We start from the raw sequence: 24,577 nt of genomic DNA, 5'->3' as shown, positions 1-24,577 counted from the left end.
ATCATGAGACAGATTCACCTTCATGCAGCTCCCTCTTGCCGAAATACTTCTTCGCTCTGTAGAATTGACTTTACCCCGGTTATAGAGTCGTAGATTCACAGAAAAGTACAGCACAGAAACAGGCTCTTCGGCCCATCTAGTCCATGCTGAACCATTTAAACTGCCTACTCCCATCAACCATGGCCGTCCTTACCCCTACCATCCGCGTGCGTATCCAAACTTTGTTTAAACATTGAAATCATGCTTACATGCAACCACTTGTGCTGGCAGCTTGTTCCGCACTCTCTCCACCCTCTGAGTGAGAAATTTCCCCTCATGCTCCCCTTAAACTTCTCAACTTTCACCCTTAACACGTGACCTCCGGTTGCAGTCCCACTTAACCTCAGTGGAAAAAGCCTGCTTGTATTTACCCTGTTTATACCCCTCAGAATTGTTATACAACCTCAAGATAACATCCAATCTCCAGTATAGTACTGAAAACATTGATTTATGAAGGCCAGTGAGTTAAGCAGCGCACACAAAATGTTGGAGGGATCGAGCAGTCCAGGCGGCATCTAGGATAAGAGTAAAGTCGACATTTTGGGCTGAAACCCTTCGGCAGGACTGGAGGGAATAGCTGAGGAGTAGGTTGGGGAGGGGAGAGAGAAACACCAGGGGATAGGTGAAACCTGGAGAGGGGGATAAAGTAAAGAGATGGGAAGTTGATTGGTGAAATGGTGAAGGTGGGCGGGGTAGTGTGGGTTCATTACTGGAGGTTTGAGAAATCAATGTTCATACCATCAGGTTGGAGCCTGCCCAAATGAAATATAAGGTGTTGTTCTTCCATCCTAAGTGTGGCCTCATCACGACAGGAGGCCATGGATGGACATTTGGGAATGGGAAGTGGAATTAAAATGTTCTGGCAGACAGAGCATGGATGCTCAGCAAAGCGGTCTCCCAATATATGTCGAGTCTCACCTATGTACAGGAGGCCACACCGGGAGCCTCCAACCTGATGGCATAAACAAACACGGTAATGCCCCCCTTCACCGTTTCCCATCCCCTTCCCTCTCTCACCTCATCTCCTTGCCCGCCCATCACCTCCCTCTGGTGCTCCTCCCCCTTTTTCTTTCTTCCATCTGTCTCTTTCACCACTTTACTTCCCAGCTCTTTACTTCATCCCTCCCACTCCAGATTTCACCCATCTCCTGGGGTGTTTCTCTCCCCCCTCCCTCCACCTTTTAAATCTACTCAGCTTTTTCCTCCCGCCCTGCTGAAGGGTTTCGGTCCGAAACATTGACCATACTTTTTTACATGGATGCTGCCTGGCCTGCTGAGTTCCTCCAGCACTTTGTGTGTGAAGACATAGTTCGCTTAGCTTTGCTGATTGAATAGAAAAGTCAGCGACTTGCGGTAGTTTGGAGCTTTGAGCAGCACCCAATCAGCATTCAGGATTGATTGGCAAGAACAAATTAAAGTAAGGCAGGGGCAAGCAGAGTGGCCATTGTCGTAATGGCCACTGTTGGAGTGGTCAGTGTCCCGAGTGAAGATGTTGAGGCTTTAGCTCTACGAGGCTTCGGTCAGAGAAGGTAAAAAAGTTGTAGGTAGATTTTATGCTTCCCCTACAGTTTATTAGTTTTCCTTCTTTATATCTGCTCAGTGAGGACAGTAGAGATGCCAGGCAAGATAGTTGAATGCTCCTCTTGTGGGAAGTGGGAAGGCAGGGAGACCTCCATTGTCCATGATGACTACAACTGTGAGAAGTGTGTCCAGCTGCAACTTCTAACAATCCACGTTAAGGAGTTGGAGCTGGAACTGGATGAACTCTGGATCATTCGGAGGTTGAGGGGGTGATAGATTGGACATATAGAGAGATAGTTACACCCAAGGTGCAGGACACAGGAAACTGGATAACATTCATGAAGGGGAAAGGGGTTAGGAGCCAGTGTAGAGAACCCCTGGAGCCATCCCCCTCAACAACAGGAATATCATTTTGGAGACTGTTGGTGGAGATGACCCAGTAGGAGGTCAGTGTGGTCATGTCTCTGGCACTCAGAGGGGAGGTGGGGGTGGTGGGGGGTTGAGGAAAGAAGCACGCTATGGTGATAGGAGATTCATTACTTGGAGAAACAGAAAGGAAGTTCTGTAAACAAGAACAAGATTCCTGGATGGTATATTGCCTCCAGGTGCCAGGGTCCAGGATTCCTCGAATCAAGTCCTGAGCATTCTGAAGTACCCACCTATTGAAACCTATTGAGTAAGTGGGTGGACAGCCTGTGAGTTCAGGAAGTTCGACGCTAAGTGAAAGGGCAGGACCTTCAGGGTTGGGGTATCAGGATTGCTGCCCGTGCCACGCACTGGTGAGACTGGAAGTAGGAGGATTATAGTTTAACACATGGCAAATAGTAAGAGTATAATAGTTTAAGGAGTTGGTGTAGGAGGGAGGGCAGAAGATTTTTGGATCATTTGGCTTTCTTCCAGGGATGGAAGGGATGGAATTACATCTTTGGAAAGAGGTGACGTGGGGTCAGAGAATGTTGCATCTTTGTGAGTGGAGTTAAGAAACTGCAAGAGTAGGGGGAAAAACCCATTACGGGAATCATATATAGGCCTCCAAATAGTAGCCAAGATGTAGGATTGATGTTGGAAAGGGAGCTGGAACAGGCATGTGATAAGGGTAATGGCACAATTGAAATGGGGGACTTCAATATGCAAGGGGATGGGGAAAATCATTTTGGTGTTGGATCACGAGAGGGAATTTTTAGAGCAGTTTGTGCTTGAGCCTACTCGGGGAAAGGCTATCTCAGATTGGGTGTTGTGTAATAACCCAGATCTGATTAATCAGCCTAACGTAAAGAACCCTTAGGAGACAGTGATCATAATATGATTGAATTCCTACTGCAATTTGAGAGGGAGAAGCAAAACTCACACGTATCAGTATCACAATGGAAAAGGGAATTACAGAGGCATGGGAGAGGAGCCTGTCCAGGTGGATTGGAAAAGGATACTGGTGGGGATGACGGCAGATGGGGAGCTGACTGAAGTTTCTGGGAATGTTGTTGTTCGTCCTTCGTAGTCGAAGATGACCATGGCTTCCAAGTCAAATGGGAGATTGGTGGCTGTGGGTCCGGAGGTGACTGATGAGGCCAATCCGGGCCCTGAAGGCTCGCCCACATGTGGGACACAAGTGGGAAGGGGGCTGTTGTGGCAGTGGATGCTGCTCGAGCCTTGCGCACAGCACGCTTTCGTTGCACCTCGATGATGCGCCTGACTTCAGCTGCACGGGCTCCTGTGGTAATCTTGCTGCGCCAAGCTGGACAGTCGAGGGCAAGTGTCTCCCCCGTGTTGATGTCGACGCCCAGGCCTTTGAGGGACGCTTTGAGGCAGTCTTTGTAACGTTTCTTCTGCCCCCCGACTGAGCGCTTGCCCTGACACAGTTCTCCGTACAGCAGCTGCTTAGGCGATCGGCTGTCTGGCATTCTGACCACATGTCCAGCCCACCTGGCTTGGGCTTTCAGCAGGAGGGTGTAGACGCTGCAGAGCCCAGCTTGTTCCAGGATTTCCGTGTCGGGGACTTTGTCCTGCCACCTGATGTGGAGGAGTCTGCGGAGACAGCTCAGGTGAAAATGGTTGAGCTGTTTGGCGTGTCTGCTGTAGACAGTCCAGGTCCCGCTGGCGTAAAGGAGGGTGGTAAGGACTACTGCACAGTAGACCTTCAGCTTGGTGGTAAGGCTGAGTCCTCTCTGCTCCCAGACGTTCTCACGGAGTCTCCCAAAGGCGGCGCTGGCTTTGGCAATCCTGTTGTTGACCTCAGCGTCTATTTTCACTGCGCAAGAGAGTATGCTGCCCGGGTAAGTGAAGTTGTCGACTGCCTGGAGGTTCTGGCCTTTCACCGTGATGCACGGCTCCTGGTATGGCTTTCCTGGGGCAGGCTGGTACATAACTTCGGTCTTTTTGGTGCTGATAGTGAGACCGAAGTTGTTGCAGGCTTGTGAGAAGCAGTCCATTTCACGCTGCATCTCCTGCTCTGTGCTGGCGTTGAGTGCGCAGTCATCAGCAAACAACAAGTCTCTGATGACAGTCTCTCGCACCTTTGTAACTGCCTGCAGGCTCCTAAGGTTGAACAGCCTGTCGTCAGTCCTGTACCTGACGTGGATTCCTTCTTCGTAGTTACAGAAGGCATCTGTCAGCATGGCAGAGAATACCATACTGAACAGTCGGGGCAAGAACGCAGCCTTGTTTGACGCCATTTGTCACTGGGAAGGCCTCCGACTCGTCGCCGTCATCCAGAACTTTCACCATCATACCGTCGTGGAACTGCCGGACGATTGTGATGAACTTGCTGGGGCAGCCAAACTTCTCCATGATCTTCCACAAGCCTTCTCTGCTGACCGTATCAAAAGCCTTGGTTAGATTGACAAAGGTCACGAAGAGGTCGCTGTGTTGCTCCTGGCATTTTTCCTGGAGTCGGCGCGCAGCAAAAATCATGTCCGCAGTCCCACGTTCAGCACGGAAGCCGCACTGGCTTTCTGGGAGCAGACCTTGCTCAAGATGTTGGAGAAGGCGGTTGAGCAGGATACGGGCCAGAATCTTCCCCGCAATGGACAAGAGGGAGATGCCTCGGTGGTTGTCGCAAGACTGGCGGTTGCCTTTCCTCTTGTAGATGTGGACTATGCTGGCACCTTTCAGCTGTTGCAGGACCTGTCCCTTTTTCCCCATGGACTGGAAGAGAACAGTCAGCTTTTGCATCATGACAGGGACTCCTGCTTTGTATACCTCAGCAGGGATTGCATCGGGTCCTGGCGCTTTGCCACAGTAGAGTTGCTTCACTGCCTTTCTGACTTCATCTACTGTGGGCAGGGTGTCGAGGTTCTTGTTGACCTCTACCTGGGGCAGGCGGGCAATGGCCTCGTCGTTGATCTCGACAGGGCGGTTAAGGATGTTGTTGAAGTGCTCAGCCCACCGATCCAGAATCTGCTTCTCTGTCAGTAGCTGCGTCTCATCTGCGTTGAGGAGGGGTGAGGAGCCGGAGGGCTGGGGTCTGTATACAGCCTTAAGCGCATCGTAGAAGCGCTTTATGTCGTGGCTGTCTGCATAGCCCTGGGTTTCATCGGCCTTCTTGCTGAACCAGCTGTCCTGCATCTCGAGAAGTTTTTCCTGCACCTTTCTTCTTGCGTTGGTAAAGGCATCTTTCTTGGCTAGTGATGTGGGGTCATTCTGATGCGCTCTGTAATGTTGATGTTTCTCCGTTAGTAGTGCCTGAATTTCTTCATCATTCTCATCGAGCCAGTCTTGGTTTCTTCGGTTTGCTGGTCCGAGATGTTCGAGGGCGGTAGTGTAGACAGCGTCTCTGAAGGTCGTCCACTGTTCCACTGAATAATACACAAGGCGCAGAACAGAAAAAGTTGTTCTCAAATGGCAGGGCTAGGTGACCATGGCTGACAAGGGAAGTTAAGGACTGCATAAAAACCAAGGAAAGGGCATACAAGGTAGCAAAAGTGAGTGGGAAGTTGGATGATTGGGAAGCTTTCATGATCTAATAGAAGGCAACTGAAAAAGCTGTAAGATGCAATATGAGGGCAGACAATCCAATAGTATAAATCAGGATACTGAAAGGTTTTTATGACTTGTATAAAGAATAAAAGGGAAGTGAGAGTTGATATTGGACCACTGGAAAATGGTACTGGAGAATGAAAATGTTACTTCCTAGAGTTACCAGTGGAGTTCCACAGGGGTCGGTGTTGGAACCGCTGTTTTTTACGATGTATGTCAATGATTTGGACTACAGTATTAATGGATTTGCGGCTAAATTTGCCGATGATACAAAGATAGGTGGAGGAGCGGGTAGTGTTGAGGAAACAGAGAGCCTGCAGAGAGACTTAGATAGTTTTGGGGAATGGACAAAGAAGTGGCAAATGAAATACAATGTTGGAAAGTGTATGGTCATGCACTTTGGTGGAAGAAATAAACAGGCAGACTATTATTTAGATGGGGAGAGAATTCAAAATGCAGAGATGCAAAGGGACTTAGTAGTCCTTATGCAGGATACCCTAAAGGTTAACCTGCAGGTTGAATTGGTTGTGAAGAAGGCGAATGCAACGTTGACATTCATTTCAAGAGGTATAGGATATAAGAGCCGGGATGTGATATTGAGGCTCCATAAAGCGCTCGTGAGACCACACTTGGAGTATTGTGTGCAGTTTTGGGCTCCTTAGAAAGGATATACTGATGTTGGAGAGGGTTCAGAGAAGATTCACGAGAATGATTCCAGGAATGAAAGGGTTACTGTATGAAGAACGGCTGGAGTTCAGGAGAATGACGGGGATCTCATAGAAACATTCCAAATGTTAAAAAGCCTGAACAGATTAGATATAAGACCATAAGAGCAGAAGTCGGCCATTTGGCCCATCGAGTCTGCTCCGCCATTTTATCATGAGCTGATCCATTCTCCCATTTAGTCCCACTCCCCTGCCTTCTCACCATAACCTTTGATGCCCTGGCTACTCAAATACCTATCAATCTCTGCCTTAAATACTCCCAATGACTTGGCCTCCACTGCCGCCTGTGGCAACAAATTCCACAGATTCACCACCCTCTGGCTAAAAAAAATTCTTTCCATCTCTGTTTTGAATGGGCGCCCTTCAATCCTTAAGTCATGCCCTCTCGTACTAGACTCCCCCATCATGGGAAACAACTTTGCCACATCCACTCTGTCCATGCCTTTCAACATTTGAAATGTTTCTATGAGGTCTCCCCTCATTCTTCTAAACTCCAAGGAATACAGTCCAAGAATGGACAAACGTTCCTCATATGTTAACCCTCTCATTCCCGGAATCATTCTAGTGAATCTTCTCTGAACCCTCTCCAACGTCAACACATCCATTCTTAAATAAGGAGCCCAAAACTGCACACAGTACTCCAAGTGGGGTCTTACCCATGCCTTATAGAGCCTCAACATCACATCCCTGATCCTATACTGTATTCCTCTAGAAATGAATGTCAACATTGCATTCGCCTTCTTCACCACCGACTCAACCTGGAGGTTAACCTTAAGGGTATCCTGCATGAGGACTCCCAAGTCCCGTTGCATCTCAGAACTTTGAATTCTTTCCCCATTTAAATAATAGTCTGCCCTTTTATTTCTTCTACCAAAGTGCATAGCTTTACACTTTTCAAAATTGTATTTAATTTGCTACCTCTCTGCCCATTCTTCCAATCTATCCAAGTCTCTCTGTAGACTCTCTGTTTCCTCAGCACTACTGGCCCCTCCACCTATCTTTGTGTCATCAGCAAACTTAGCCACAAAGCCATCTATTCCATAATCCAAATCGTTGATGTACAACATAAAAAGAAGCGGCCCCAACACTGATCCCTGTGGAACAACAATGGTAACCGGCAGCCAACCAGAATAGGATCCCTTTATTCCCACTCTCTGTTTCCTGCCAATCAGCCAATGCTCTATCCACGTATGTAACTTTCCCGTAATTCCATGGGCTCTTATCTTGTTAAGTAGCCTCATGTATGGTACCTTGTCAAAGGCCTTCTGAAAATCCAAATATACATCATCCACTGCATCTCCCTTGTCTAGACGACTGGTAATTTCCTCAAAAAATTGCAATGGGTTTGTCAGGCAGGATTTTCCTTTAAGGAAACCATGCTGAGTTCTGTCTATCTTGTCTTATGCCTCCAGGTACTCCGTAACCTCATCCTTGACAATTGACTCCAACAACTTCCCAACCACTGATGTCAAGCTAACAGGTCTATAATTTCCTTTTTGCTTCCTTGCCCCCTTCTTAAATAGCGGAGTGACAATTGCAATCTTCCAGTCCTCTGGAACCATGCCAGAATTTATTGACTTTTGAAAGATCATCACTAATGCCTCCGCAATCTCAACAGCTACTTCCTTCAGAACACACGGGTGCATTCCATCTGGTCCGGGAGATTTATCTACCTTTAGACTATTCAGCTTCCTGAGTACTTTCTCTGTCATAATTGTGACTGCACACACTTCTCTTCCCTGACACCCTTGAGTGTCCGGTATACTGCTGTTGTCTTCCTCTGTGAAGACCGATGCAAAATACTCGTTCATTTCCTCTGCCATCTTCTTATCTCTCATTACAATTTCTCCAGCATCATTTTCTATCAGTCCTATATCTACTCTCACCTGTCTTTTACTCTTTATATACTTGAAAATGCTTTTAGTATCCTCTTTGATATTATTTGCTAGCTTCCTTTCATAGTTCATCGTTTCCCTCCTAATGACCTTCTTAGTTTCCTTTTGTAGGCTTTTAAAAACTTCCCAATCCTCTGTCTTCCCACTAATTTTTGCTTCCTTATATACCCTCTCCTTTGCTTTATGGCGAAGTTATTTCCCATGGTAGGGGAGTCTAGGACAAGAGGGTATGACTTCGGGATTCAAGGACGTCCATTTAGAACTGAGATGCGGAGAAATTACTTTAGTCAGAGGGTGGTAAATCTGTGGCATTTGTTGCCACGAGCGGCTGTGGAGGCCAAGTCATTGGATGTATTTAAGGCAGAGATAGATAGGTTCTTGATTAACCAGGGTATCAAAGGGTATGGAGAGAAGGCAGGGGAGTGGGGATGACTGGAAGAATTGGATCAGGCCATGATTGAATGGAGGAGCAGACTCGATGGGCCGAATGGCCTACTTCTGCTCCTATATCTTATGGTCTATGGTCTTACAGTTCTTCAAGGAAGTAACAAGCGGGGTGGACAAAGGAGAGACAGTGGATGTCATTTACTTGGATTTTCAGAAGGCATTTGATAGGGTGCTAAGTGAGACCATTTAACAAGATAACATCCTATGGTGTTACAGGAAAGATACAGGCATGGATAGTGTAATGGTTGACAGGTAGGAGGCAGTGAGTGGGAATAAAAGGGGCCTTTTCTGGTTGGCTGCCAGTGACTAGTGGTGTTCCTCAGGGGTCAGTATTGGGACCACTACTCTTGGGATCACATTCTTTGTCATTGTTTTTCACATTGATTGGCCTAATCTCAAATAATAATGAGGTGGCCTACAGGGAAGAAGTCATCTCTCTGACACAGTGGTGTTAACAAAACAGCCTCTCCCTCAATGTTGCAAAAACAAAGGAGCTGGATGTGGACTACAGGAGGAATGGAGATGGGCTAGCCCCTATTGACACCAATGGATCTGGGGTTGAAAGGGTGAACAGTTTTAGTTTCCTCGGCATCCACATCACTGAGGACCTCACGTTGTCTGTACGTACCGGCTGTGTGGTGAAGTTTGGTATGAGCCCCCAAATCCTAAGAACTTTCTACAGGGGCACAATTGAGAGCATCCTGACTGGCTGCATCACTGCCTGGTCTGGGAACTGTGCCTCCCTCAATCGCAGGACTCTGCTGAGAGTGGTGCGGACAGCCCAGCGCATCTGTAGTTGTGAACTTCCCACTATTCAGGACATTTACAAAGACAGGTGTGTAAAAAGGGCCCATAGGATCATTGGGGACTCAAGCCGTCCCAACCACAATCTATTCCGGCTGCTACCATCCGGGAAATGGTACCGCAGCATAAAAGCCAGAACCAGCAGGCTCCGGGACAGCTTCTTCCACCAGGCCACCAGACTGATTAATATATGCTGATACAATTGTATTTCTATGCTATATTGACTCCTGTTGTACATACTATTTATTACAAATTACTATAATTGCACATTTAGACGGAGACGTAACGTAAAGATTTTTACTCTTCAGGTATGTGAAGGATGTAAGAAATAAAGTCAATTCAATTCAATGATTTAGATAATGTAATTGATGGTTTTGTGGCAAAGTTTGCGGATGATATGAAGATAGGTGGAGGGGTAGGTAGAGCTGAGGACTCAATGTGATTGCAGCAGGACTTGGACAAATTGGAGAAATGGGCAAAGAAGTGTCAGATGGAATACAGTGTTGGGAAATGTACGATAATGCATTTTGGTAAAAGGAACAATAGTGCGGACTATTATCTAAATGGGGAGAGGTTTCAAACATCAGAGGTGCAAATGGACTTGGGGGTCCTCCTGCAAGACTCCCAGAAGGTTAATTTAAAGGTTGAGTCTGTGGTAAAGAAGGCAAATGCAATGTTGGCATTTATTTCAAAGGGAATAGAATGTAAAATCAAGGAGATAATGCTGAATTTTATAAGACACTAGTCAGGTCGCTCTTGGAGTATTGTCGACAGTTTTGGGCCTCATATCTCAGAAAGGATGTGCTGTCATTGGAGAACATTCAGAGGTGGCTCATGAGAATGATTCCAGGAATGAAGGAGTTAATATTTGAGTGTTTGGCGGCTTTGGGCCTGTACTCACTGGAATTTAGAATAATGCTGGGGGACCTCATTAAAACCTATCGAATATTGAAAGAACTAGATGAGATGGTTGTAGAAAGGATGTTTCATATGGTGGGGGTATCCTGAAGTGGAGGGCACAGCCTCAAAGCTGAGGGGCCATCCTTTAGAACAGAGGTAAGGAGAAGTTTTTGTTGGACAGAGAGTAGTGAATCTGTAGATTGCTCTGGCACAGACTGCAGTGGATGCCAAGTCCATGGGTATGTTTAAGGTGTAAGTTGATCGTTTCCTGATTGGTCAGGGCATCAAAGGATATGGTGAGAAGGCAGGTGTGTGGGGTTGAGTGGGAATCTGGATTCAGCCATGATGGAATGGCGGAGAAGACGAGATGGGCTGAATAGAAACATATAAAAACGTACAGCACTCTACAGGCCCTTCGGCCCACAAAGCTGTGCCGAATGTGTCCCTACCTTAGAAATTACTGAGGCTTACCCATAACCCTCTATTTTTCTAAGCTCCATGTACCTATCCAGGAGCCTCTTAAAAGACCCTATCGTTTCCACCTCCACCACTGCCGCAGACAGCCCATTCCATGCACTCACCGCTCTCTGCGGAAAAAACCTACCCCTGATATCTCCTCTGTACCTGCTTCCAAGCACCTTAAAACTATGCCTGCTTGTGGCAGCCATTTCAGCCCTGGGAAAAAGCCTCTGACTATCCACACGATCAATGCCTCTCATCATCTTATACACCTCCATCAGGTCACCTGTCATCCTCCGTCGCTCTAAGGAGAAAAGGCCGAGTTCACTCAACCTATTCTCATAAGGCATGCTCCCCAATCCAGGCAACATCCTTGGAAATCTCCTCTGCACCCTTTCTATGGTTTCCACATCCTTCCTGTAGTGAGATGACCAGAATTGAGCACAGTACTCCAAGTGGGATCTGACCAGGTCCTATATAACTGCAACATTACCTCTTGGCTCCTGAACTCAATCCCAAGATTGGTGAAGGTCAATGCACTGTATGTCTTCTTAACCACAGAGTCTATCTGCATAGCGGCTTTGAGTGTCCTGTGGACTCGGACCCCAAGATCCCTCTGATCCTCCACACTGCCAAGAGTCTGACCATTAATACTATATTCTGCCATCATATTTGACTTACCAAAACAAACCACCTCACACTTATCTGGGTTGAACTCCATCTGCCACATCTCAGCCCAGTTTTGCATCCTATCAATGTCCCGCTGTAACCTTTGACAGCCCTCCACACTATCCACAACACCCCAACCTCTGTGTCATCAGCAAATTTACTAACCCATCCCTCCATTTCCTCGTTCAGGTCATTTATAAAGCCAGTTCTGGATCCACAAAGCAAGGTCCCCTTGGATCCCATTCCTCTTTACTTTCTCAATAATCCTTGCATGGGGTACCTTATCAAATGCTGTGTTGAAATCCATATACACTACATCTACTGGTCTACCTTCATCAATGTGTTTAGTCACATCCTCAAAAAATTTAGTCAGGCTCGTAAGGCACGATCTGCCTTTGACAAAGCCATGCTGACTATTCCTAATCATATTATGCCTCTCCAAATGTTCATATATCCTGCCTCTCAGGATCTTCTCCATCAACTTACCAACCACTGAAGTAAGACTCGCTGGCCTATAATTTCCTGGCCTATCTCTACTCCCTTTCTTGAATAAGGGAACAACATCCACAACCCTCTAATCCTCTGGAACCTCTCCCGTCCCCATTGATGATGCAAAGATCATTGCCAGAGGCTCAGCAGTCTCCTCCCTCGCTTCCCACGGTAGCCTAGGGTACATCTCATCCGGTCCTGGTGACTTATCCAACCTGATGCTTTCCAAAAGCTCCAACACATCCTTTTCCTTAATATCTACATGCTCAAGCTTTTCAGTCCGCTGTAAGTCATCCTTACAATCACCAAGATCCTTTTCCCTAGTGAATACTGAAGCAAAGTATTCATTAAGTACCTCTGCTATCTCCTCCGGTTCCATACACACTTTTCCACTGTCACAGTTGATTGGTCCTATTTTCTCACGTCTTATCCTCTTGTTCTTAACATACACGTAGAATGCCTTGTGGTTTTCCTTAATCCTGTCCACCATGGCCTTCTCATGGCCCCTTTTGGCTCTCCTAGTTTCATTCTCAAGCTCCTTCCTGCTAGCCTTATAATCTTCTAGATCTCTATCATTATCTAGTTTTTTGAACCTTTCGTAAACTCCTCTTTTCTTCTTGACTAGATTTACAACAGCCTTTGTACACCATGGTTCCTGTACCCTACCATCCTTTCCCTGTCTCATTGGAATGTACCTATGCAGAACCCCACACAAATATCCCCTGAACATTTGTCACATTTCTTCTCTACATTTCCCTGAGCACATCTGTTTCCAATTTATGCTTCCAACTTCCTTCTTGATAGCCTCATATTTCCCCTTACTCCAATTAAACATTTCCTTAACTTGTCTCTTCCTATCCCTTTCCAGTGCTGTGGTAAAGGAGATAAATTATGACCACTATCTCCAAAATGCTCTCCCACTGAGAGACCTGACAAGGTCCATTTCCCAATACCAGATCAAGTACAGCCTGTCCTCTTGTAGGCTTATCTACATAAATTGAGGGGCTACCCTTTAGAACAGAGGTAAGGAGGATTTTTTGTTAGACAGAGTGGTGAATCTGTCACAGACTGCTGTGGATGCCAAGTCTGTGGGTGCATTTAAGGTGGAAGTTGATCATTTCCTGATCGGTTAGGGCATCAAAGGATATGGTGAGAATCGCCTAATTCTGTTCCTATACCTTATGGTCTAATCCATGCCTTCTCAACCTCAATGAAAAAAGCCTGCTTGCATTTACCCCATCTTAACCCCTCGTAATTTTGTAGACCTCTGTCAAATCTCCCCTCAATCTTCTATATTCCAAGGAATAAAGTCCTAACCTATTCATTCTTTCCATATAACTCAGGTCCTTCAGACCGGCAACATCCTTATAAACGTTTCTCTGTACTTTTTCAACCTTGTTTATATCTTCCCTGTAGGTAGATGACCAAAACTGCATACAATACCCCAAATTAGGCCTCACCAAAAGTCTTATACAACTTCAAAATAACATTCCATCTCCTGTAGTCAATACATTGATTTATGAAGGCCAATGTGCCAAAAGCTCTCCTTACGACCCTTTCTGCCTGTGACGCCACTTAGAATGAATTATGTACCTGTATTCCCAGATCCCTGTGTTCTACCACACTCTTCAAAGCCCTACTGTTCACTGTGTAAGACCTACCCTGGTTGGTGCTACTGAGATGCAACACCTGACCTGGCCTGCTGAGTTCCTCCAGCATTTTGTGTGTGTCTCTGTACTCAGTAGGCTGACTGACGAAGGCCGAACAGCTTCCACGTCGCTCTGCCCATTTGTGATGGCATTTTCAGGGAACTGTACTGCGTTACCCTGATGCGATCCCAGGGTGGGGCAGGGAATTGTATGGCAGCTTGTGATGTGAGATTTTTCCACTGTTATAATGTGCTGATTAAGGGGGAACGTTGCAAGTAACTTCTAATCAAATATTTCAGTTAAAGTCAGCGGGGACGGTTTGCCGCAGGGCTGCTGGATCGTGTGACCTCCCCGAATACTGCACGGGAGCTTCGGCATTCTGTCCTTCCAACGTTTACCGAGCAGACGGCTCCAGCTGCGAGAACGGCCACGCCTACTGTTACAACGGAATGTGCCAGTCCCACCAGGAGCAGTGCCAGATGCTGTGGGGCTCAGGTAGGGCTCTCTCCTTTACAACACTGTACGTCGGCCAGGTAGACTGAATACTACTGGAGCACACGAATGCATTGGGGCATGCAAGCGCTGCGGTTAGTGTCCTGCTATTGCAGCCCCAGTGCCCTGGATTCAATCCCCATTGCTGTCTGTAAGGAATCTGTCCATTCCTGCGGGGGTTTCCTCCGGGTGCTCTGGTTTCCTCCCACAGTCGAAGACGTACCGCTTTATAGGCTAATTGGTCACACGGTTGGAACTGGGCAGTGCAGGTTGATTGGGCCGGAAGGCCTGTTACTGTATTGTATCTAAATAAAAAGAATACCGTACCTGACAGCCTGTACCTTTGTACATTGGAACACCGTTACTGGTCAGGATTCCGGTCTTTGGAGCCTGTTTTGGCAGGTCAGTCCAGTGAGCTGGATTCCCAGGACTCAATCAGTGCAGTGTGATATTGATATAGGAGAAAATTCCAAACGAATACACACCGAAACGAGTGACCTGTTACAGGACTCTGCCCCCATGTAGCGGGTGGCTTTATTGGGCTATGGCTCGTGTTATCGACAGCTTGACAGGACTCTACCTTAGTGTAGTAAGGTCAGGTTACGGGAGTGAGGCAGCGTGATTTACGGGGGGGGGTGGATTTACGCCATCGCCCCCCCCCCCCCCCGTAAACCATCACATCAGGGACTCGTCCTCACACAGTTCTCACTTGCCATCACCCCCCCCGACTGTAACAATCACATCAGAGGCTCGTCCTCACACTGTTCCCCTGCACCAACACTCCTGTTCTCCCTGTGCAAACAACTCTGCCCCCTGTCTGGGTCCATTCTGCCTGTCTCTGTGAGGTGTGGTGGGGTGGAACTGCCCATCTGTCAGCTCCCCTCAGGCCCCCACCACCCATCAAGTGTCAGTGGATTGGGGGGAATGATTGTGTGTGGATGGGGGGTGTAAACCCGTCGCCCCTAATTCTCGATTCCCCAGTTATTGAATAAAGTCTCTGTGTTTTCTCCCGTCTATTCTTCTCTGTAAAACCACCTCTCAGTTTCCTTTGATCCAAGATACGAAATACAATGTAAACCCTCAAGTCCTGACACAATCTCGTAAAAGGTTCTGCGCTTCACTTTATTATCGCCAAACAATTGATACTAGGGCGTACAATCATCACAGCAATATTTGATTCTGTGCTTCGCACTCCCTGGAGTACAAATTGATAGTAAATATTAAAAAATTTAAATTATAAATCATAAATAGAAAAGGGAAAGTAAGGTAGTGCAAAAAAAACGGAGAGGCAGGTCCGGATATTTGGAGGGTACGGCCCAGATCCGGGTCAGGATCCGTTCAGCAGTCTTATCACAGTTGGAAAGTTTTCAAGCTTATTGACTTTCTTCCTATCAGGGTGACCGAAACCCTACCCGTCACTCCATGTGCCACTTCACCAGCCTGTCCCGTACCACTGTGACATACCAGCCTGTCCCGTACCACTGTGACATACCAGCCCAGGTGCCTGAGTGATGAAGCACAGGTAAAGAGTAAAGGGCACTCAGTCCCTTGTTCCTCTCCCACACGGACTCCCTCCCCCTGCTGGGGAACCTCAAGCAGTATCTTTGGGGCTGGGGGGGGGAGAGCTCTTGACGTTTTGGTCACGGCCGCGTTCCTAAAGCAGAGACTATGTTGATTCGCGTGCAGTATCCATTATGTCCTTCGCCCAACCCAACCCTTTCCAGTCTATCAGTCACCCTCAGACCGGCGTGGGAAATGAATAGCAAGGCTTCCAGCAGATCGGTGAGCAGGGTTGCAAGTTCAAACTGCCTCTACGACCTTTCATCACAAGGGTTCCATTCAGATCTGAAGGGAGGGTGAATCTACTGTGGGGGTGTGGTGAACACAAGGGCACATCAGTCATCCCAGGAATGTGTGGGGGAGAGTCAGTGTGGGCACACAGGCATTACATGTGAAATTCCAGAAAAAAACCTGCAATTATGGAACACTGGGCCGGAACATGGTCACCAGCGACTATACACCGGGTCAGAATGGTGGTCACCAGAGGCCTTCAGAACGGTGGTCACTAGCAATTGTTCAATGGGCTGGAACAGGGATCACCAGAGGCCAATCACAGGGCCAGAACGGGGATCACAAAAGGCCATTCAAGGTCTTTACTTATTTAGAGGTACAGTGTGGAACTGGCATTGCTACCATGCTACCCAGCAACCCTAGCCTAATCACGGGACAATTTACAAAGACCAACTAACCTGCTAACTGGTACAGCTTTGGACTGTGGGAGGAAACAGGAGCACCTGGAGGAAATCCATGCGCACGCAAGGAGAACAAACAACACACATCAAAGTTGCTGGTGAACGCAGCAGGCCAGGCAGCATCTGTAGGAAGAGGTACAGTCGATGTTTCAGGCCGAGACCCTTCGTCAGGACTAACTGAAGGAAGAGTTAGTAAGAGATTTGAAAGTGGGAGGGGGAAGGGGGAGATCCAAAGTGATAGGAGAAGACAGGAGGGAGAGGGATGGAGCCAAGAGCTGGACAGGTGATTGGCAAAGGGGGTATGAGAGGATCATGGGACAGGAGGGTTTTTTCACCCTCTCTCCCTTTTCCTTCTCCGGTGTATTTGAACTCAGATGCCCCAAGCTATAATTTCCTCATACTAAGCACTACTTATTAAACTCATTCATAAGGCCAGTGATGTTGTGGGGATGGAAATGGACTCTCTCACGGTGGTGTCTGAAAAGAGGATGCTGTCTAAGTTGCATGCCATCTTGGACAATGTCTCCCATCCACTACATAATGTACTGGGTGGGCACAGGAGTACATTCAGCCAGAGCCTCATTCCACCGAGATGCAACACAGAGCGTCGTAGGAAGTCATTCCTGCCTGTGGCCATCAAACTTTACAACTCCTCCCTTGGAGGGTCAGACACCCTGAGCCAACAGGCTGGTCCTGGACTTATTTCATAATTTACTGGCATAATTTACATATTACTATTTAACTATTTATGGTTCTAGTACTATTTAGTTATTTATGGTGCAACTGTAACGAAAACCAATTTCCCCCGAGATCAATAAAGTATGACTATGACTATGACTAGAAGACCCTGAAGTATCTGTATCACCAAGATCAGTTTTTCCCTCAGCTCAGGTGGGCCTGTGTGAAGAGGCAGGAGGGAGACACACAGTTAGAGGGCAAAGGCTGTCTGGGCATGGCCAGGTATTGTGACAGGACATACTGCAGGAGTCTGTCTATGCATTGGCACCATGATAGCAACAGAAACAACAGGAATTCTGCAGATGCTGGAAATTCAAGCAACATACATCAAAGTTGCTGGTGAACGCAGCAGGCCAGGCAGCATCTATAGGAAGAGGCGCAGTCGACGTTTCAGGCCGAGACCCTTCGTCAGGACTAACGTCGACTGCGCCTCTTCCTATAGATGCTGCCTGGCCTGCTGCGTTCACCAGCAACTTTGATGTATGATGATAGGAACAGAATTAGGCCACCTGGCCCATTGGGTCTGCTCCGCCATTCCATCGTGTCTGATTTATTATCCCTCTCTCAACCCCATTTGAATCCCACTTCCCACTCCCTTTGGCCACCCATTTGAATCCCACTTCCCATTCCCACTGGCCACCCATTTGAATTCTATTGCTTTTGCCTTCCTCACTACAGACTCAACCTACAAATTAACCTTTAGGAAATCCTGCACAATGTGAAAAGAATCGGTCCCAACACAAACCCCTGTGGAACACCACTAGTCACCGGCAGCCAGCCAGAAAAGGCTCCCTTTATTTCCACTCTTTGCCTCAGGCCAGTCAGCCACTGTTGTATCCATGCTGGAGTCTTTCCTGTAATACCATAAATGCATAGCTTGTTAAGCAGCCTCATGTGTGGCACTTTGCCTTCTGAAAATTCAAGTACACAACATCAACCGATTCTCATTGTCTATCCTGCTTGTTACTTCTTCAAAGAATTCCAACAGATTTGTCAGGCAAGATTTTCCCTTGAGGAAACCATGCTAACTACAACCATGAGGTCAGACTAACTGGCCTATAGTTTCCTTTCTTCTGCCTCTCCCCTTCTTGAAGAGTGGAGTGACATTTGCAATTTTCCAGTCTTCTGGAAACATTCCAGAATCTAGTGATTCTTGAAAGATCATTATTAATGCCTTCACTATCTCTTCAGCCACCTCTTTCAGAACCCTGGGCTGTGCACCATCTGGTCCAGGTGACTTATCTTCTCTCTGGTAACTTCATACACTTCCACCATACTGCTAGTGTCTTCCATAGTGAAGACTGATGCAAAATACCTATTCATACTTCTGCCATTTTGTTGTCCCCCATTACTACCTCTCCAGCATCATTTTCCAGCAGTCTGATATCCACTCTCATCTCTCTTTTACACTTAATGTATCTGAAGAAGCTTTTGGTATTCTCTTCAATATTGGCTAGCTTACTTTTGTTTCCATCTTTACCTTAATGACTTTTTAGTTCTTTCTGATGGGTTTTTAAAAGCTTCCCAATCCTCCAACTTCCCTCTAATTTTGCTGTATTATACAAGACCTCTCTTTGGCGTTTATGTTGGCTTTGACATCGTTTATTAGCTATGGTTGTGTCATCTTGCCTTCAGAATAGTTCTTCCTCTTTGGGATGTACATACCCTCTGCCTTCCGAAATGCTTCCAGAAATTCCAGCCATTGCCGCTCTGCCATCATCCCTGCCAGTGTTCTTTTCCAATCAATTCTGATCAACTCCTCTCTCATGCCTCTGTTACTCTCTTTACTCCACTATCATACTAATACTTCTGACTTTAGCTTCTCCTTCTCAAATGTCAGGGTGAATTTGATCATATTATGATCACTTCCTCTAAGGGTTCTTTTACCTTAAGCTCTATAATCAATTCTGGTTCATTGTGCAACATCCAATCCAGAATGGCTGATCCACTAGTGGGCTCAACCATGAGCTGCTCTAAAAGGCCATCCTGACTTTGACTTATTTTATCATTAGTCTCCAAGCACCCCAGAACCTCGCTATCACTGTCCCACTGCAGGGACAGGAGTTTGCAGTACGTCCTGTCACACTACTGTAGTGAATGATGTCAGACTGACCGGCCTGTCGCTCCCTGCTTTGTCTTTGCTGCCCTTCTCGTATAAAGATACAACGTTACCCACATTACCCTTCTGATCTCCCAGTACCCAGCAAGTGTATAAAAATCTCTGCCAAGGTCACAGCAGTCTCCTCTTTTGCATCCTTGCACGTACATCGAGGGGTGTGAGGCTGTCTGCTCTGTCTGGTTTTAATGTCTCCATTTTCCAGGTGCCCAGCCTGCCCCACCAGCCTGCTTCGAAGCTGTTAACGCTGCTGGCAATGAGTACGGCAACTGTGGCAAGCACGGAGATGGGACCTTTGTTAAGTGTTCCAGTGGGTGAGTGTGGGGGAGAGGGGGGACAGGAATGGTTTTCCCTCTGTTATACCCGACCGAGCCCCCACCAGTTCCTGCTCCATTCCCCAATGAATACCCCACCTCAGAGAGAGCAGCAGGGCATGCATCACTGCAGGAGTCAGGGACGGAGCACAGTGGTTACCATGATGCCAGCAATCCGTGTTCAAGCCCACTGCTGTCGACGTTTGTATGTTCGCCCACGACCATGTGGGTTTCCTCCGGGTGCTCCAGCTTCTTCTGGCAGTATGACATAGTAAGTTGTGGGCATCCCTCTCAACAACAGGTCTGTCACTCTGGATAGTGTCGGGGTGGGGGTGACCTAACAGAGGAAAGTCACAGTGGTCGGGTCTCTGGGACCGAGTCTGGCTCTGTGACTCAGAAGAGAAGGGGGGAGATAGGGGATTTGCTTGGTGTACGAGAACGAGGTTCCCGGATGTTATGTTGCCTCCCGAGTGCCAGGGTCTGGGATATCTCGGATTGAGTCCTCAGCATTCTTAAGTGGGAGGGTGAACAGCCAGAAGTCATGGTCTACGTAGGTACTAATGACATGGGTAGGACGAGTGACGAAGTTCTGCGTAGGGAGTTGGGTGCTAAGTTAAAGGGCAGGACCTCCAGGGTTGTGATCTCAGGATTGCTACCTGTGCAACGTGCTAGTGAGGCCAGAACTAGGAAGATTATACAGTTTAATACGTGGCTAAGGAGTTGGTGTAGGAGGGAAGGCATAAGATTTTTGGATCTTTGGGCTCCTTTCCAGGGAATCTGGGACCTGTACAGAAGGGGCAGTTTGCACCTGTACTGGAGGGGACTAATATCCTAGTGGGAAGGTTTGTTAATGCTACACAGTGGGGTTTAAACTAGAGTTGCAGGGGACAGGAAACCGAATGCCAGAACAGTTAGTGGGGAGGTTGTGGAGGCAGATGTTGGTAAGGTCTCAAACAAAGTTAGGAGTCAAAGGGTTGAGCATGGTGTGACTCGTGCGACTGCATATATTTCAATACAAGGAATATCGTAGGAAAGGCTGATAATAGTGCTGAAGATGAGGCAATGTGTAGTGAGGAGAGGCTGTTGACAGGGCAAAATTGCAGTCAGTGGCATGAGTTGAAATGTAAAAAGGCGACAAAATCGAAAAGGGTGAATAGAGGACTGAAGGTATTGTATAGTTCACAGAATAAGGTGGATGAACTTGCACCACAGTGGCAGATTGGCAGATATGGTGTTGCAGGCATCACTGAATCATGGCTGAAAGAAAATTATAGTTGTGAGCTTAATGTCCAAGGGTACACATTGTATCGACATGATAGGTGGTGGTGTGGCTCTGTTGGTAAGAGATGGAATTACATCTTTGGAAAGAGGTGATGTGGGGTCAGAGAAAGTTGAATCTTCGCGGGTGGAGTTAAGAAACTGCAAGGGTAAAAAAAACATTATTGGAATCATTTATAGGCCCCCAAATAGTAGCCAAGATGTGGAGCTGAGATTGCAAAGAGAGCTGGAAAGGGCATGTAAAAAGGGTAATGTCACAATTGTAATGGGGGACTTCACTATGCAAGGGCATTGGGAAAATCAGGTTGGTGTTGTATCGCAAGAGAGGGAATTTGTAGAATATCTATGAGGTGGCTTTTTGGAGCAGCTCGTGCTCAAGCCTAGTAGGGAAAAGCTGTCTTAGATTGGGTGTTGTGTAATAACCCAGATCTTATTAGGGAGCTTAACATAAGGGGACCCTCAGGAGGGACTGATGATAATATGATTGAATTCATACTGCAATTTGAGAGGGAGAAGCAAAACTCACATGTATCAGTATCGCAATGGGATAAAGGGAATTACAGAGGCTTGAGAGAGGAGCTTGCTCAGGTGGATCAGAGGGGGATACTGGCAGGGATGACGGCAGAACACGGGCTGAAGTTTCCAGGAATAGTTCACAAGGCGCAGGATAAAGAAATCCCACAGAAGTTGTTTTCAAACGGCAGAGTGAGGCAATTGTGGCTGACAAGGGAAATAAAGGGCTGCGTAAAAGCCAAGGACTTAACCCAGCTAAGTGTGAGGTGGTTATTTTGGTAGGTCAAATATGATGGCAGAATATAGCATTAATGGTAAGACTCTTGGCAGTGTGGGGGATCAGAGGGATCTTGAGGTCCGAGTCCATAGGACACTCAAAGCTACTATGCAGGTTGACTCTGTGGTTAAGAAAGCATACGATGTATTGGCCTTCATCAATCGTGGGATTGAGTTCAAGAGCCGAGAGGTAATGTTGCAGCTATATAGGACCCTGGTCAGACCCCACTTGGAGTACTGTGCTCAGTTCTGGTCGCCTCACTATAGAAAGGATTTGGAAACCATAGAAAGGGTGCAGAAGAGATTTACAAGGATGTTGCCTGGATTGGGGAGCATGCCTTATGAGAATTGGTTGAGTGAACTCGGCCTTTTCTCCTTGGAGCGACGGAGGATGAGAAGTGACCTGATAGAGGTGTACAAGATAATGAGAGGCATTGATCGTGTGGATAGTCAGAGGCTTTTTCCCAGGGCTGAAATGGCTAGCATGAGAGGGCACAGTTTTAAACATAGAAACATAGAAAACCCACAGCAAGGGTAAAAATACCTTGATGGGAGTTGTACACAGAGCCCCAAACAGTAGCATGGATGTGGCCTACAAATTACAACGGGAGATAGAAAATGTTACAATAGGGCAATTTTACAGTAGTCAAGGGGGAAACTTCAATATGCAGGTAGATTGGATTCCAAGAGGGGGAATTTCTAGAATGCCTACAAGATAGCTTTTTAGAGCAGTTTGTGGTTGAGCCCACTAGGGGATCAGCTATTCTGGATTGGGTGTTGTGCAATGAACTATAATTGATCAGAGAGCTTAAGGTAAAAGAACATTTAGGGGAGAAGGGAACATAATGTGATCAAATTCACCCTGAAATTTGAGAGAGAGAAGCTAGGTGTATCAGATATATCAGTATTACAGGGAATTACAGAGGCATGAGAGAAGAGTTGGCCAGAATTGATTGGAAAGAACACTAGCAGGGTTGATAGCAGAACCACAATAGCTGGAGGTTCTGGAAGCAATTCAGAAGGCATAGGGTATATATAAGGGAGGTCAAAGCCAAAGAGAGCTCATATAACGGAGCAAAAATTAGTGGGAAGTTAGAGGATTGGGAAGCTTTTAAATACAAACAGAAGGCAACTAAAAAGCCATTAAGAAGGTAAAGATGGAATGTGAAAGTAAGCTAGCCAGTAATATTAAAGTGGATACCAGAAGTTTCTTCAGATATATAAAGTGTAAAAGAGGGGTGAGAGTTGTTATCGTACCATTAGAAAACGATGCTGGAGAGGTAGTAATGGGGTACAAGGAAATGGCAGATGAACTGAATAAGTATTTTGCATCGTTCTTCACTGTGGAAGACACCGTCAATTTTCAGGCGTCAGGGGTCATGAAGTGTTTGAAGTTACCATATTATTTTAGGAGTTGTGGGGATGACTTACAGCGGACTGAAACACTTGAGCATATAGACATTAAGAAAGAGGATGTGCTGGAGCTTTTGAAAAGCATTAAGTTAGATAAGTCACCAGGACTGGATGAAATGTACCCCAGGCTACTGTGGGAAGTGAGGGAGGAGATTGTTGAACCTCTTGTAATGATCTTTGCATCATCAATAGGGATGGGAGAAGTACCAGAGGATTGCAGGGTTGCAAATGTTGTTCCCTTGTTCAAGAAAGGGAGTAGAGATAACCCAGGAAGTTACAGACCAGTGAGTCTGACTTAAATGGTGGGCAAGTTGTCAGAGAAGATTCTGAGAGGCAGGATTTATGAGCATTTCGAGAGACATAATCTGATTAGGAATAGTCAGCATGGCTTTGTCAAGGGTAAGTGGTGCCTTACGAGCCTGATTGAATTCTTTGGGGATGTGACTAAACACATTGATGAAGGTAGAGCAGTGGATGTAGTGTATATGGATTTCAGTAAGACATTTGATAAGATTCCCCATGCAAGGCTCCTTCAGAAAGTAAGGAGACATGGGATCCAAGGAGACCTTGCTTTGTGGATCCAGAATTGGCTTCCCCACAGAAGGCAAAGGGTGGTTGTAGATGGTTCCTATTCTGCATGGAGGTTGGTGACCAGTGGTGTTCCACAAGGATCTGTTCTGGGACCCCTCCTCTTTGCGATTTTTATAGATGACCTGGATGAAGAAGTAGAAGGGTGAGTTAGTAAGTTTGCTGAGGACACAAAATTTGGGGTGTTGTGGATAGTCTGGAAGGTTGTCAGAGGTTACAGCGGGACATCGATAGGATGCAGAACTGGGCTGAAAAGTGGCAGATGGAGTTCAACCCAGGTAAGTGTGAGGTGGTTCATTTTGATAGGTCCAATTTGAAGACAGAATATAATACTAATGGTAAGACTCTTGGCAGTGTGGAGGATCTAAGAGATCTTGGAGTCCATGTCGATAGGACACTCAAACCTGCTGCGCAGGTTGACTCTGTTGTTAAGAAGGCATATGGTGCGTTGGCATTCATCAACAGTGGGACTGAGTTTAAGAGCCGTGAGGTAATGTTACAGCTATATAAGACCTTGGTCAGACCCCACTTGGAGTAGTGTGTTCAGTTGTGGTCACCTCACTACAGGAAGGATGTGGATACTATAGAGAGTGCAGAGGAGATTTACCACAATGTTGCCTGGATTGGGGAACATGTCTTATGAGAATAGGTTGAGTGAACTCGGCCTTTTCTCCTTGGAGTGACAGAGGATGAGGTGACCAGATAGAGATGTATAAGATGATGAGAGGCATTGATCGTGTGGATAGCCAGAGGCTTTTTCCCAGGGCTGAAATGACTAGCACGAGAGGGCACAGTTTTAAGATGCTTGGAAATAGGTAGTGAGGGTATGTCAGTGTTAAGTTTTTCACACAGAGAGTGGTGGGTGTGAGGAATGCACTGCCAGTGACAGTGGTGGAAGCTGATACAACAGGGTCTTTTAAGAGCCTCTTAGATCGGTACATGGAGCTTAGAAAAATAGAGGCTATGCACTAGGGAAATTCTAGACAGTTTGTAGAGTAGGTTACATGGTTGGCATAACGTTGTGGGCC

The 24,577-nt window shown here is 46.7% G+C and overlaps 1 protein-coding gene across 1 annotated transcript in view; it reads left to right on the top strand.

Moving 5' to 3' along the window:
• Positions 1-24,577, top strand: part of LOC134345897 (disintegrin and metalloproteinase domain-containing protein 33-like) — a 118,400-nt gene that overhangs the window by 50,416 nt on the left and 43,407 nt on the right. Inside the window, exons 14-15 of the mRNA XM_063047241.1 lie at positions 13,869-14,064; positions 19,373-19,481. Coding sequence (XP_062903311.1) covers positions 13,869-14,064; positions 19,373-19,481 — 305 coding nt within the window. The remainder of the gene's footprint in view (positions 1-13,868; positions 14,065-19,372; positions 19,482-24,577) is intronic.

Source organism: Mobula hypostoma, chromosome 4 (assembly GCF_963921235.1).
Source record: "Mobula hypostoma chromosome 4, sMobHyp1.1, whole genome shotgun sequence".
Taxonomy (NCBI): Eukaryota; Metazoa; Chordata; class Chondrichthyes; order Myliobatiformes; family Myliobatidae; genus Mobula; species Mobula hypostoma.
The sequence above is the reverse complement of the archived record's forward strand: the minus strand, read 5'-3'. Positions and strand labels throughout refer to the sequence as shown.